At 45.9% G+C, this 14,726-nt stretch overlaps 1 protein-coding gene across 1 annotated transcript in view; it reads right to left on the bottom strand.

The window, feature by feature from the left end:
- Nucleotides 1-628: 628 nt before the first annotated feature.
- The window catches only part of LOC143927819 (IST1 homolog), a 33,572-nt gene continuing 19,474 nt past the window's right edge, over nucleotides 629-14,726 (bottom strand). Inside the window, exons 7-9 of the mRNA XM_077452222.1 lie at nucleotides 11,783-11,860; nucleotides 4,043-4,082; nucleotides 629-808 (exon numbers count right to left, since the gene is read on the bottom strand). Of these exons, the coding sequence (XP_077308348.1) occupies nucleotides 759-808; nucleotides 4,043-4,082; nucleotides 11,783-11,860 (168 nt within the window). The 3' untranslated portion in view covers nucleotides 629-758. The remainder of the gene's footprint in view (nucleotides 809-4,042; nucleotides 4,083-11,782; nucleotides 11,861-14,726) is intronic.

Raw genomic sequence — 14,726 nt, 5'->3', positions numbered from 1 at the left:
CAACCCTTCACATATTTCCACATAAACTTCCCTCCTGGCATTAAACTTTGCCAGGTATTGTGCTCAGCTTACCACCCCAAACTGATGTTCCTCCCTCAGCTCACCTCTCTCCCTGCATGTCCTGTGAGGAGAATAGCTGTGCTCCTCCTCTGGGTTCTCTCATCATATGACACTCTGAAGACAGAGGAGGGGGGATTCAGCTGGACACACAGAGCAAGTATGCAGGAGACTGGGGGGGGGATAAGGAGACAGAAAATCAGGAGGGGCCGACGGGGAGGAGCACATCACGAGAGATCTGACTAAATACAATCTCTTAACAGCAGGGACCTGATCTACCCATCAGCTAGCTGTGATTGACAGGTAGATCGAAGAGGAAGCTGTCATGGGGCCCCCTACTGGCAATGCCGAATGGTCAGTCCACCCCTGGCGTGCAGCACTTACTATTGCGAGCTGTGTCGGCGGCTGCTGGTGTAGCACCTGCCACACAGCTCACATACTTCAAAGTCTTGCAGGACACGGCTCCTAATGGGAACTGAGTTCCTGTTGTGGAAAAAGTGCAGGAACTCTGTTCCCATGCGTTCCCGCAGGACTTGAGCCCTGGTGTAGGTGTATAAAAAGGCATACATGCTTGAGACTTCAATTAGGCTTTAATTTTAATTTACAAGAAATTATAATGACATTCCTATCTGAGTACATTGTTTGTTCATCTGTACCCAGGTTGTCCCTCGAGCTGCTGAGTGTGACATCAGGCAGGTCACCTAAACTTCTCCACGGGTATTCAGCACATCCTCTGTAAAACCAGGGATACCTAAAAACAGCAAACATTATAATACAAGTTATAAACACAAAAGCTAATTATAAAGGACAATGAGCAATATGCAAAAAGAAAAAACCCATAGTAGCCAGTCACCACTCATCTTCCAATGTTCTCTCTTTATGTTAAACCGTGTTATTTAAAGTTCTTTAACCACTTTCAGCCCCGGACCATTTTGCTGGCTTAAGACCAGACCACTTTTTGCGATTCGGCACTGCGTCGCTTTAACTGACAATTGCGCGGCCGTACGCCGCTGTACCCAAACAAAATTAACGTCCTTTTTTTCCCACAAAGAGACCTTTCTTTGGGTGGTATTTGATCACCTCTGCGGTTTTTATTTTTTGCACTATAAACAAAATAAGAGCGACAATTTTGAAAAAAACTAATTTTTTTTTACTATTTGCTATAATAAATATCCCCCAAAAATGTCTAAAAAATCTTTTTTCCCCTCAGTTTAGGCCGATACGTATTCTTCTACATATTTTTGGTAAAAAAATCACAATAAACGATTATTGATTGGTTATAGCGTTTACAAAATAGGGGATGGTTTTATGGCATTTTTATTAATATATATATATATATATATATATATATTTTTTTTTTTACTAGTAATGGCGGCGAACAGCGATTTTTATTGTGACTGCAACATTATGGCCAGATGCTGGACTATAATAGAAGTTATTTGGACTAAAGCCACCCACATGCTCAACACAGCCTTATCTTTTATATTTTACTAAAAAGAAAAAGGGTATTATATTGTGTTTGCACTAAAATGAATTTGACTGTATCGATTTGATAAACAGTAGCACAATTATCACATGACAGTAGTCTTAACATTCAATAGTTATAATAGTCCAACATTGTAAAAAAAATGTATAGGAACACTTTTTTGTCTGTAATTAAAATTAAGGGGCGGGGCTTAATTTATAGACGTGGTGTAGCGGGGGGGTTTGAAAAAAATTAAAGCTGTTTGGAGCAGCTCAATTTCTATTGGCAGTCACTTTCATTGCCAACCGTGCTGCCCCTCTTGTTTCTTCCTCACGAGAGCTGGTCTTCTGTAAAGTGGCGTTGGAGACAATTCACTAGTGCTGGCCCCAGACCTCTAGCAGCGGCTCTGGCGAAAAATCGAGAAAACAATAAATCCTGTGAAATTCCCCAGGACACGGTAAATCCCGGGAATGTTCCGGGAATTTCAGGACTGTTGGCAACTATGCTACTAGTGTAAAACATGTTCTATTTGTTATATCCTCATGGTATTTGTGTTGTTTTTATGATATACAATAAAGGATTTAGAGAGAGTGCAGCAATTTCGGAACTTTTCTTTGATGTAAAGACTGGGACAAGGGTCTAAATACCGGGAATGTCCCGGGAATTTCGGGACTGTTGACAACTATGATATTCTTCCTGTTATAGGCTGACAACGCTGCTCCTCCATTGATACTGTGTGAGTGGTCATTATTCCCCCTAAGAGAGGAAGTGTGTTAATGGCAGGATCACCAGGTGAAAAAAAAGGGGTAAAGGGCTTCATAAAAGCTAACAAATGCAGCCATTACATCTAAGGACTGGTAAGCTGCATGTTGGGCATGGCCTACTGTGCCCGTGCACGTGAGGGTGAGAGTCCATCATGGCACTGTCTATGGCTTTGATGTTCTCCGCAAATCCTGTTTCTTCAATAGTGCCACTGGCCACCCACCTTTTTGGACCTTAGCCTTCCCCCTTATTTATCCAGTTACCGACCGCTCTATAGCAGTTCTACTGCTTCAGGGCAGCCACACTGCGTAGGATTAAGTATACATATACGTGATCCTGCACTTCCAGCTAGTGGGCACAAGTCTGCGCCGCTGGTGATTCACTCCCGCTTTGATTCTATACAGCAGGAGTCGATCAGCAGGTCCTGCAGACTTGATGTCTGCTGGCACCCACTGATCGTTTGGTACACAGGCAGATTGCCTTTCTGTCAGTAGGGAAAGCATGGGTCCATGCCTTCCCCTAGTAAAAGCACCACCCCCACAACACTAAAACACTAGTTAGGCACACAGTTAACCCCTTCCCAGCCACTGTCATTAGTAACTGTGACAGTGCATATTTTAGCACTAATCACTGTATTAGTTTCACTGGTTCCTAAAAAGTGTCAAAAGTGTCAGTTAGTGTCCAATTTGTCCGCCGCAATGTTGCAGTCCCGCTATAAGTCACCGATTGCAGCCATTGGTAGTAAAAAAGAAAAAAAAATCAAAATTCCATAAATATATTGTAGACGCAATATTTTTTGTACAAACCAATCAATATAAGCTTATTGGGATTTTTTTTATATTTTTTTATTTAATATGTAGCAGAATACAAATTGGCCTAAACTGATGAAGAAATTGTATTTTTTAAATTTTTTATTGGATATATTTTAAACAGAAAGTAAAAAACATTGCTTCTTTTTTCAAAATTGGCTCGTTAGTTGGGGGTTTTTTTTCTCTCTCTTTTTTTTAGTAGATTTTGTCTCCGGACCCCCATTGTTGGGGTCAGGAGAAAGGTTTTCTTCTATCCTAAAGTAGATAAGTCAAGGTATATGTATTATAGGTTAACAATTGATGTCATTTTCGCATATCAGATATACTTCGGAGGTTACTATTTGATTTGATAATGAATTTTCATTAGGGTGGTGTACTAATTTATAAACCATATCAACCTCCTATATTTAGTTTATAAATTTAATATGTGTCAATGTTGGTTTATTTGTTATATATGCTTAGCGATGTTGGTCTTGCCTTTTTTTTTTTATTCTAAAATAGGTTTATTCCCTTTTCTGTTATTACGTATATGCTTGGTTATAATTGAAAAAAAAAATTATACTCAAAAAAATAACTTTACTAGAACATTAAATATTACCAGAATTTGCAAATAAACAAGCTCCTCAACGCCAAAAAAAAGGAAAAAAAATTAGAGAAGGGAAAGCAATGCAGTGCCATATCACAAAAAAAATGGCCTAATCACTTTCCGGGGCTGAAGTGATTATAGCATATAGGTGGGCTGGCTAGGGCCAAAAGTCCGGGAACTGAGCTTACAACACTTAACCCTTTCCCCAGCCCGGGCCAGTCGCTAACTCACCAGAACCCCATATTTGAACCTGCTTACATGCATTATAATAGATTTTTATTCTTGAGTTTAGATACAATTTAATGATCCCAAATATTTTCTGTTGGACAAGGTTTCTGCCTCTGGCCAAAGTTCAATACTCACACTCAAAAGGAGGTGGGTCTGACTTGGGAGTTGATGTTTCCTATGAAAAAAAAATCAAAAAATCAAAGACAAAATAAGGGACTTATCTCTTATACACTTTTGTTACAGTCTGGTGACATTTAGTTGAGTGTTTAGTTCTAGTCCCACTATGTTATCTTCCTCATCCTCGTCACCATCACAGTATAGAACAGAGGAGAGGACTTCTATGTCAGGAATAGATCTGATTTATGTCAGACTGAATTTTTAGCTCAGAGGACCCAGAATATGCATGAAAACTCCATCTGATGTGTTCTTGTTAGGGAAATACACTTACTGGCCACTCTATTAGGTACACATTACTAGTAAAGTGTTGGACCCCATTTTGCCTTCTTTCTTGGTGGCATAGATTCAACAAGGTGTTGAAAACATCCCTCAGATTTTTTGCTCCATAGTGACATGATCGCATCACCCAGTTGCTGCAGATTTGTCGGCTGCACATCCATGACGCCAATCTCCCGTTTCACCACCCCAATGGAGCTCTATTAGATGAGATGTGGTGAGTGTGGAGGCCATCGGAGGACAGGGACCTTATTGTCCAGTGGTGAGATGATTGGAGCTTTGTGACATGGTGCATTATCCTGCTGGAAGGAGCCATCAGAAGATGGGGACACTAAAAAATTGCAATGATAGGCACCTGTCAAACAGGTGCAGAAAAACTGGTCTTTGGGTGTCATTGGCACCTTTCCACCATAACCCTATAGAGCTGCCTTTCTCAAACCTTTTCAACACAGAGGAACCCTTGAAATAGTTCACCGGTCTCAGGGAACCCCTGCTAAAAATTAGAAATCTACAACTCATGATACAATAGTGTGAGGGTCAGTGGGAAGAATGGTCCTTACATTTGTGGTCATTGGGAAGAATGACCTCTTACAGATAGCTAAAAAGATCAGTGGAGTCAGTGGGAACTTATTTGAGAGGCAGAAATTGCTCAATGCTGAAGGAACCTCTAGCAACCTTTGGAGGAACCCTGGTTGAGAATCACTGCTATAGAGCAGGGCTCTCAAACTGGCGGCCCTCCAGCTGTGGCAGAACTACAAGTCCCATCATGCTTCTGCTTGTGGGAGTCATGCTTGTAACTGTCAGTCTTGCAATGCCTTATGGGGATTGTAATTCTGCCAAAGCTGGAGGCCACCAGTTTGAGACCCCTGCTATAGAGGTAAGCTTGATAAAAGCAAGACTTGGCCTTGCTGTAAAAAATTGCAATGATATGCACATTTCAAACAGGTGCAGAAAAAATACTCTTTGGGTGTCGGGGGCACCTTCTCCCTGTATCCTATAGAGGTGCTCTTGATGAAGGCAAAAAAAATTGCAATGATATGCCCCTGTCAAACAGGTGCTGAAAAATTGGTCTTTGGGTGTTAATTGTGCCCATGAAATCAATACCAAAAACATTCCTCCAGATGAAATGATTGAACACCCTCAAAGCTAGGCAGCCTCGAAGTCGAAGATTCCACATCCCAAAAAGACTTAATCAGTGACATCGGCATCAGGGGCTTCATAGCTGGTAATCCAGGACTGATTCATTTTTATAAAAGTCAAATGGTCCACGGAGTCTGTGGACAGACCCGTTCTATGATCAGTAACGAAAACCTCCTGCAGCACTGAATGCCCATTCTGAAAGCACGCTAGCTGCCGGGCAGCCAAACAACTCAATAGCATACTGGGCAAGTTCTGGCCAGTGGTCTATTCTCATGACCCAGTAAGTCAGCGGATCGTCAGCTGGAAAGCTCTCCGTCTCTGTTTTGGCCCGAGGTAATCGTCAACCATGTGATGCTGATGCTGCCGATGGGATGTGGAAGCTGACAGCCCTTGGCGGTAAGGACTAAAAAAAAAACCCGAAATGCCTCACTTAGGTGGACGCCTTCTCCAACACCCCTCTCTTGACCAATAGAAGACTCAAAACTACGTTTTCCACCACACAGTAATCTACTGGTGTCAGGAAAATTGTTCAATAAAATCCTCTTCAACGTGTCCTCAAGATAATCCTCATAATGGTTAATTTTCTTTAGAAAGTAGCCACAGCTTGAGTAGAAAAGACTCCTGTTTCCTGCTAGCAGTTGTAGAGTGCAGCCTTTCTCTCTGTGTGCTATTGCTCTGACTCCTGCAGAGAGATCATGGCTGCCTCACTGTCCAACTCTGCCACAGACTTTGCTTACTCAGGCTGCAGCTGCTTTAGAAAGAAAATGTAAGAAAATTGGCAATTTTTTTTGCACCTAGACTGCATTAAGCAGAAAGTTAAGTTGGGTTTAAAAGTGGATGTACAGGAATTATGAACATTTCTTGCCCTTCCCTCCCTGCTGATTCTTATTTCAAACAAAGAATAAAAAGTAAACACCATTAGCTACTTAATGAGACTCTGTCACCAGGACCAGGGCCGTCTTTAAGGCTGGGCAAAAGGAGCAGCTGCCCTGGGCCCTGTCATTGTTGTGGGGCCCAAAGCAGCTGCCTCATACTTGCCAACTATGCCATTTTAAATTACCTTGTCCCTTGAAGTTTTAGTCCTCTACTGTGTCCCGATATTTCAGTGTGAAGTGCTGCTACTAATGCTGCCCAGCTCTGCCCTATTGTTGTGTACAGGTGACTCACCTGCAGACCCTGTGTTTACATGTAAATAACCGACATTCATATGTAAATAGTGGTGACAATACTAAGCCTGCTGGCATTGATATGTAAATAAAGGAGGCAGTCATATATATATCATGCTCCCCTGCAGTGAAGAGATGATGTACTGTAAACCTCTAGCAACCAATCAGTGAGCAGTATTACTGTACAGTAATCACTAGCAACCAATTAACAAGCAGAAATCATTTGCTGTGACCTCTTGCAGCTAATCACTGAGCTGTAATGTGTGTTGTAGCCTCTAGCAACCAGTCAGTAAGCAGTAATGATATGCTGTAACCCCTGGCAACCAATCACAATTGCTGCCTGATCTGATACAGTAAACTGATTTTAAGTCTAGCTTTTATTAATTGTATGTCTCAGAGCAGGTGGAGAGTGAAATTGCATTGGGGGGGGGGGGGGGGGGGGCACATTTTTTATTTTTTTTGCCCAGGGTCCAATCAATATTAAAGACGGCAATGACCAGGACGCAGGAGTATAGCACAATGCAGCTTTATGAAGTATGATACATTGAAAATATTTACCTTTTGTATCCAGTCTTTTCTCTCCTGCAAATATATGTAGCACACCCCCTAAGGAACCACAGGTAACCTGGTATCCCCCACCCTACAAAGCCAGGCACACCGAATTTTCATAGGTACTTTTCAAACAGAGAACAGTCCGTGACTTTGTTTTTTTTATTTATTGAGGGTAATAACTTGGATAGGGATGGGAGAGTATGGGATGCCCATTTGACTTTAACAACTTCAGGGACAACTCTTCCTATATACAGTCTCTATATACAGCTTCTCTTCTTCCTCCAGCACTTGCTTGCTGAACCTAGCTGGATCACTGTGAATACCTGACATTCACTTAGTCAGTTGAAAACAATGGCCCATTACAGGCAGGAATCCGAGGGACCCTTAGTTGTGTAGCAGACTTTCAGTGTCCAGCTTGCCTCACTGCTGTGGCTACTGATCCCAACACCACCTCTTCAGGCACTGCCAACCCACCTGGCTGCCGGTGCTCCTCTCACTAGCCCTTCAGGCTAACTTCTCCCCACAGTCCTCCAGACTGACACTCACCAGCCCACCTGGCTGACTCCCAAGAGATCTACCAGACCTGCTGACCTGCTGCCCTCTCTCCTTGCTCCCGTACCTCCAGGAAGGGCCTCCTCTGTGTGGCCTAGCAGGATCTTTTAGCAGCCAAGCCCCAGGCCTGAGGTCACCCCACCAAGACTAGGGGGAGGGGTTACCCTCAAGGGCCACCAACAGCCTCCTCAACACTCCATCTCAATCTTCCACCCAACTGCCCCTCCCTGGCATGACTCATGTCTATTTGTGAGGTGGCCTGCCCCCTGCTAGCCCTTTACTGGGGATTGGCTGAGGCTTTCATAAATATTACAAGCAGCCCCTCCTAGTCTCCACCCACTATGTCTATAACATTCTCCAGGGTTCCACAGAAGGGGGGTACCAGAGAATCTGCTAGGATGAGTCACCCAGTCCTGAGTCACTGAACCCTGACCCAGATTCATAGCCCAGGCTAGGCTCTGAGTTAAAAATAACTTTTAAGCCGCGTACACACGTAGCGGTATGTCCGACGTACTTAGTCTGGCGGACTTCCCGCCAGACTGTCCATCGGACTTTCCGAACGGGCTACTTGCCCACACACGGCACTTTTTGAGCGGACTAATACGGTGTACTAAGTCCGCCGTACTATCCGCCCTACTTTTAAAATGAACGGACTCGCCCACACACGCGGAGGAAAGTGCGCTCATTTCGAGCGGGTCTCCAGGTAGGCGGGGCCCGCGAAGAAGACGTCGCTGGCCCCGCCGCCTGGTATGGACTTAAAGGGGAACCCCAACGCCGAAAAAAATCGGCGTGGGGTTCCCCCCCAAGTCCACAACAGACCCTTGTCCGAGCACGCTACCCGGCCGGCCAGGAAAGGGGGGCGAGCGAGCACCCCCCCTTCCTGAGCCGTACCAGGCCGCGTGCCCTCAACATGGGGGGTGCCTTGGGGAAGGGGGGGCCGCGCGGCCCCCCCACCCCAAAGCACCTTGTCCCCATGTTGATGAGGACAAGGGCCTCTTCCCGACAACCCTGGCCGTTGGTTGTCGGGGTCTGCAGGCGGGGGGCTTATCGGAATCCGGGAGCCCCCTTTAATAAGGGGCCCCCGGATACCGGCCCCCCACCCTATGTGAATGAGTATGGGGTACAATGTACACCTACCCATTCACCTGTAAAATAAAAGTACAAAAAAAACACAACACACAAGATAAAATACTTTATTGCACAGCTCCGGGGGTCTTCCGTCTTCGGGGGTCTTCTCGCCGGACTCCTCCGCTATCTTCTTGTAGCTCTTTTGCTAGCGGAGGAGTCCGGCTTTCTTCCTCGCCGCCGGCCTCTTCTTCCGATTTCGGGGGTCTTGTCCCCCTCTTCGGTTCTTCTGCCGGGCCACCGCGCCTTCTTCTAGCTCTTTTACAGTCGGTGGCCCGGTCTTCTGTCGCCGCCGCCACCTTCCGTTCTTCTTCTTCTTCTCCAGGAGATGTTGACTCGACGATCTCTCCGACCGCAATGCCAGGGACGCGCTGCGCTGCCACTTATATAGGGACAAGGGGCGGTGTCACATGGCTTTATGTCACATGGGTTGGTCACATGGGTTGATGTCACATGGCGACAGTCCCAGCATCCTCCGGGACTGTGACATTGTAAGGGGGCGGGGTCACCATGTGACACCAACCCATGTGACATAAAGCCATGTGACACCGCCCCTTGTCCCTATATAAGTGGCAGCGCAGCGCGTCCCTGGCATTGCGGCCGCAGAGATCGTCGAGTCAACATCTCCTGGAGAAGAAGAAGAAGAAGAAGAACGGAAGGCGGCGACAGAAGACCGGGCCACTGCCTGTAAAAGAGCTAGAAGAAGGCGTGGTGGCCCGGCAGAAGAACCGAAGAGGGGGACAAGACCCCCGAAGTCGGAAAAGAAGAGGCCGGCGGCGAGGAAGAAAGCCAGACTCCTCCGCTAGCAAAAGAGCTACAAGAAGATAGCGGAGGAGTCCGGCGAGAAGACCCCCGAAGACGGAAGACCCCCGGAGCTGTGCAATAAAGTATTTTATCTTGTGTGTTGTGTTTTTTTTGTACTTTTATTTTACAGGTGAATGGGTAGGGGTACATTGTACCCCATACTCATTCACATAGGGTGGGGGGCCGGTATCCGGGGGCCCCCTTATTAAGCCCCCCGCCCGCAGACTCCGACAACCAACGGCCAGGGTTGCCGGGAAGAGGCCCTTGTCCTCATCAACATGGGGACAAGGTGCTTTGGGGTGGGGGGGCTGCGCGGCCCCCCTTCCCCAAGGCACCCCCCATGTTGAGGGCACGCGGCCTGGTACGGCTCAGGAGGGGGGGCGCTCGCTCGCCCCCCTTTCCTGGCCGGCCGGGTAGCGTGCTCGGACAAGGGTCTGTTGTGGACTTGGGGGGAACCCCACGCCGATTTTTTCTTTTTTTTTTTTTTTTATTCGGCGTTGGGGTTCCCCTTTAAGTCCATACCAGGCGGCGGGGCCAGCGACGTCTTCTTCGCGGGCCCCGCCTACCTGGAGACCCGCTCGAAATGAGCGGACTTTTCTCCGGGCGGGAAAAGTCCGCTCATTTCAAAAGTACGGCGGACTGGCATACACACGGCCGGATTGTTCGCCGAAATGCGAGTCCGGCGGGAAGATTGGAGTGCAACACGGCATTCTAAGTCCGCCGCACTTTCGGGCCAAAAAAGTATGCCGGAGGCTACACGGGGGGATTGTTTGGCGGACTTGAGTTTGCCGGACTTTTCCACCGGATTGTTTGATCGTGTGTACGCGGCATTACCTACACTAACAACAAAGCTGTCTACATTTAGCACACTAGAGGGTGCTACATATACAGGGCCGCTGATAGGCCAGTACAACTGGCCCTGTTGTACTGGGCCCGGCCAGCAGGGGGACCCAGGCAAGCTGAGCAGATAAATAATTAATATAAAAGAAATCCACCAGCCATGGCCGATCAGGGTCCGTCTGAATCAACTACCAACCAAATAGCCCCCACCACCCCCCGGTTATTTTTACGTTTTGTTTTTTTTTGGGTGCAGATAGCTATTCGCAGACTAGGTAGCGGCAGGGGAGGGACTATTTCCTCTATTTTGGGTGCGAAAGAATGCCTCTTCATGGGTGGCACTGTCTGCAGCAGAATATGGCATTGATGGCATGGGTGGCACTGTCTGCAGGTAGCACATGCGTTATGGCACATAAGACATGTGCTGCCTGCAGACAGTGCCACCCATGACGCTAATGTCATAACGCATGTGATGCTTGCAGAGACAGTGCCACCCATGCTGCCAATGGCATTATGCGATTGGCGACATGGGTGGCACTGTCTGCAGCACAATATGGCATTGGTGGCATGGGTGGTGCTGTCAGCAAGTAGCACATGCGTTATGCCATTAGTGTCACGGCTGGCACTGTTTGCAGCACGTTACGGCATTGTCTGCAGGTAGCACATGCATTATGGCCCAAAACGCATGTGCTGCCTGCAGAGACAGTGCCACCCTTGCCACCAATGCCATAATGTGCTACAGACAGTGTCAGACAGTGCCGCCAATGCCATAATGTGCTACAGACAGTGCCGCCAATGCCGTAATGTGCTGCAGACAGTGCCACCCATGCCGCCAATGCCGTAATGTGCTGCAGACAATGCCACCCATGCCTATCACTTGTAGACAAACCTGCACTTTGTTTCAAGGCGGGGTCTGGGGAGGGGCCAGGGGCAGGGTGGAGCTGAAGGAGGCCCCATCGGGTAGGCTGTACGGGGCCCCATGATTTCTATCAGCGGCCCTGTACATATACAGTTCTGACACTTCCGGGTCAGGCGCCTGGCTTTCCTTGCTGCTGCCTTGCCCCTCCATTCCAATTCTGGACCACTACGTCACTACTCCTTTCAGACCAGAAGTGACACACTAGTGACGTTCCAGCCCTAGGAGGAAGCTGTAGTGTGTGAGATTAGAAGCAGTTGATCAGGCAGTGAGAATGATTCCTACTTCAGATACTTCTAAGCCGTGAGGCCATAAACACATAGGACTCACCGAACTCTTTTTTAAATCTCCTTGGGAATCAATTCCTAATTCCTCCATTATATTCTCTGCATTAGGAAATTTCGGCAACTGGAAAAAAAAAAGACATTCTTAGATGATAAAAATTTAAGATAGTAAATTGTCTCAAGACTGTACATTTCAATACTGACATGTTTCACTCCTTGTATTAACAGACCATTTTTTCAGTTTGCAGTGCTATGATACTTTGGCTGGCAATTACTTGGTCATGCAACACTGTACAGTAATTTATTCCATATACATTTTTGAGACAGATTAATCTTTCTTTTAGTGGTAATTAATAATCACTTTTTTAAATTTCTTACTATACAGTAAAACCTCGGATTGCGAGCCTAATTCGTTTCGGAAACATGCTTGTAATCCAAAGCACTCTTATATCAAAGCAAATCTCCCCATAAGAAATAATGGAAACTCAAATGATTTGTTCCACAACCATTTATTCATAAGTCCTTCAGTTTATAGTCCATATAAAAAGATTATAGCAATGTGACCAGGTTGTGTAACCATAAAAGGTCCTTCCACAAATGGAAGCCTCCACAAGGAGATTAGAACTAAATCCAGCAGGAGCTCCAGAGTATAAAAGAGAAGAGCGTTACATACCCTGTTTCCCCGATAGTAAGACACCCCCGATTGTAAGACGTATGGGGAGTTTCAGAGGGGTCGGCTAATATAAGCCGTACCCCGAAAGTAAGACATATGTCTTACTTTCGGGGAAACACGGGGGTATTGCCGCCTCCCTCTCATCTAGCTGCGCGCCGCCTCCTGCCCACGTCCGCACCGTCCCCCTCTCCATACGTCGCCGCGTCTGCCATTTCCCTCTGATCTTAATGAGCGCCGCCTCCTGCCCACGCCTGAGCCGCCCCCCTCTCCATACGTCACCGCGCCGTCCCCTGCACTTGTCACTGCCGCCTCCTGCTTAAAATACGGTAATGCACACAGTATTAATCATACATCAGTAAAACATACACACTGGCATACTGGGGTATCATCTGCTGTATGTAACCCAGTGGGTATCAGCAGGTGTCACACTGGATTAAATACAGCAGGTGGTACTGTATCACACATAAATCTGTTTTATCCTCCAGTATTCCACTGTTCGTTCTTACCATTTTTCATTGGTTTACATGTTATGCAATGTTGTAACAAGACATTCTTGGCACTTCCTTTTATAAAACTGTTTTGTGGTGAATACAATACTGTTCAGGTTGTTAATAAATGTTAATTTTATGGTTAAAACAAAAAATTCGACAATTTTTTTCCAATATAAGACATACCCCGAAAGTAAGACATAGTGGGGCTTTTGGGGATAAAAAGAAAGTAAGACACTGTCTTACTTTCGGGGAAACACGGTAGTTACAACGTTAGTAAGGTTAAATAAAGACACCAGTCCATCCAGTTCAACCTGAGTGAGTGTCTACAATTGTCCCAATCCCTGTACATTGTACATTGCACACTCACATCGGCCCCTACCCTCAAGAAGGCCACAATCCAAGGTCCCCATTCATATACTAGGGCCAATTATGGACAGAAGCCAATTAACCTACCAGCATGTCTTTGGAGTACCCAGAGGAAACCCACGCAGGCACAGGGAGAACATGCAAACTCCAGGCAGGTAGTGTTATGGTTGGGATGGTAGAGGTGCCTCTAAGTGTAGCAATATGTTGCTAAATGTTGTACCTTCATTAAATGTAACCACATTGCTACACTTAGAGGTGCCTCTCTTCTCTCTTTTATACTTAGTTGTAATGTGATGCTACTTGTATATCAAGACATCGCTTATATATCATAGAATGCAACGTTATATGTATAATCATGATTTCTATTCAGTCTTATAGATTGCTCGTAGCTATATAGAAGTCTTTCAGCCCTCTCCTTTCTCTCCCTGAAGAAGACCCTTACTCCATATGTCGAAACACGTTGGGTTTCATCTGTCTATCTGACAGTTGGTCTGGGTTTCTTCCACTGTTTCGTGTTTCAATCTCATGTGTATTTCAGTAGTATCATGTGTTTTAGCTTCTTTTTGATATGATGTTAACTATTTATAATAAAGTTTTCATTTTTTACTAAACATTCTCTCTTTAGTGTTCATGGTCCTTTTAAAGTCCCTTTTTTGAGGAAACTTTCTTTTCCATGTTGTACAAGGGATGTGGACCTGAATCTCCATTTTCCCATCCAATTAGTCGCAACGACCCTTTTGTCCGTTGCATACCACTTTGCTCAGTGTGTGCAGTGACTTATGCCCCATACGCCCGGTCGGACATCCCGACCACAAAATCCGCCAGATTTTTTCCGACGGATTTTGGCCCGAAATTTGTCTTGCATACACACAGTCGCACAAAGTTGTCAGAATATCCGATCGTTCGGAACGAGGGGACGTTATACACGTACGACGGGACTCCGTAGAGGCCAGTAGCCAATAGCTTTTGTCTCCAAATTTTTTCTGAGCGTTTGTGGCACTTTGTGCATCGGAATTCACTACACACGATCGTAAAAATTCCATTCGGATTCTGTTGTGGGAAAATTTTAGACCCAGCTCTCCAACGGAAAAAGTCCGATAGAGCCCACACACGATCAGATTTTCTGACAACATAATCCGATCAGACTTTTTCCATCGGAATTTCCGACCATGTGTATGGGGCATAAGACATTTCTAATGCTTTTCATTATGTATGCAGTCAGGACTGGCACCCACCTAGCCTGCACCCACAGCAGGATCCATTATACAGCGCTGTCAAAGCCGGAGCGGAAACCCAACGTTTTTTCTAGGTTCACTGATAATATCAGTTCCCAAAGAATTCATTGTAACATGCTTACATGACGCACTTAACCTTATTGCCTTTCTTTTGAAAGTCATATTTGGACCAGCGGTTCTAAAAGTGAAAGGTCTGGGCTCACTTAGACCTTTGAGATGCCACCA

This window comes from Lithobates pipiens, unplaced genomic scaffold (assembly GCF_037356315.1).
Source record: "Lithobates pipiens isolate NorthernLeopardFrog02 unplaced genomic scaffold, aLitPip1_a1.2 Scaffold_10, whole genome shotgun sequence".
Lineage (NCBI taxonomy): Eukaryota > Metazoa > Chordata > Amphibia > Anura > Ranidae > Lithobates > Lithobates pipiens.
Note: the sequence above shows the minus strand (reverse complement) of the source record. Positions and strands in the feature narration are given on the sequence as shown.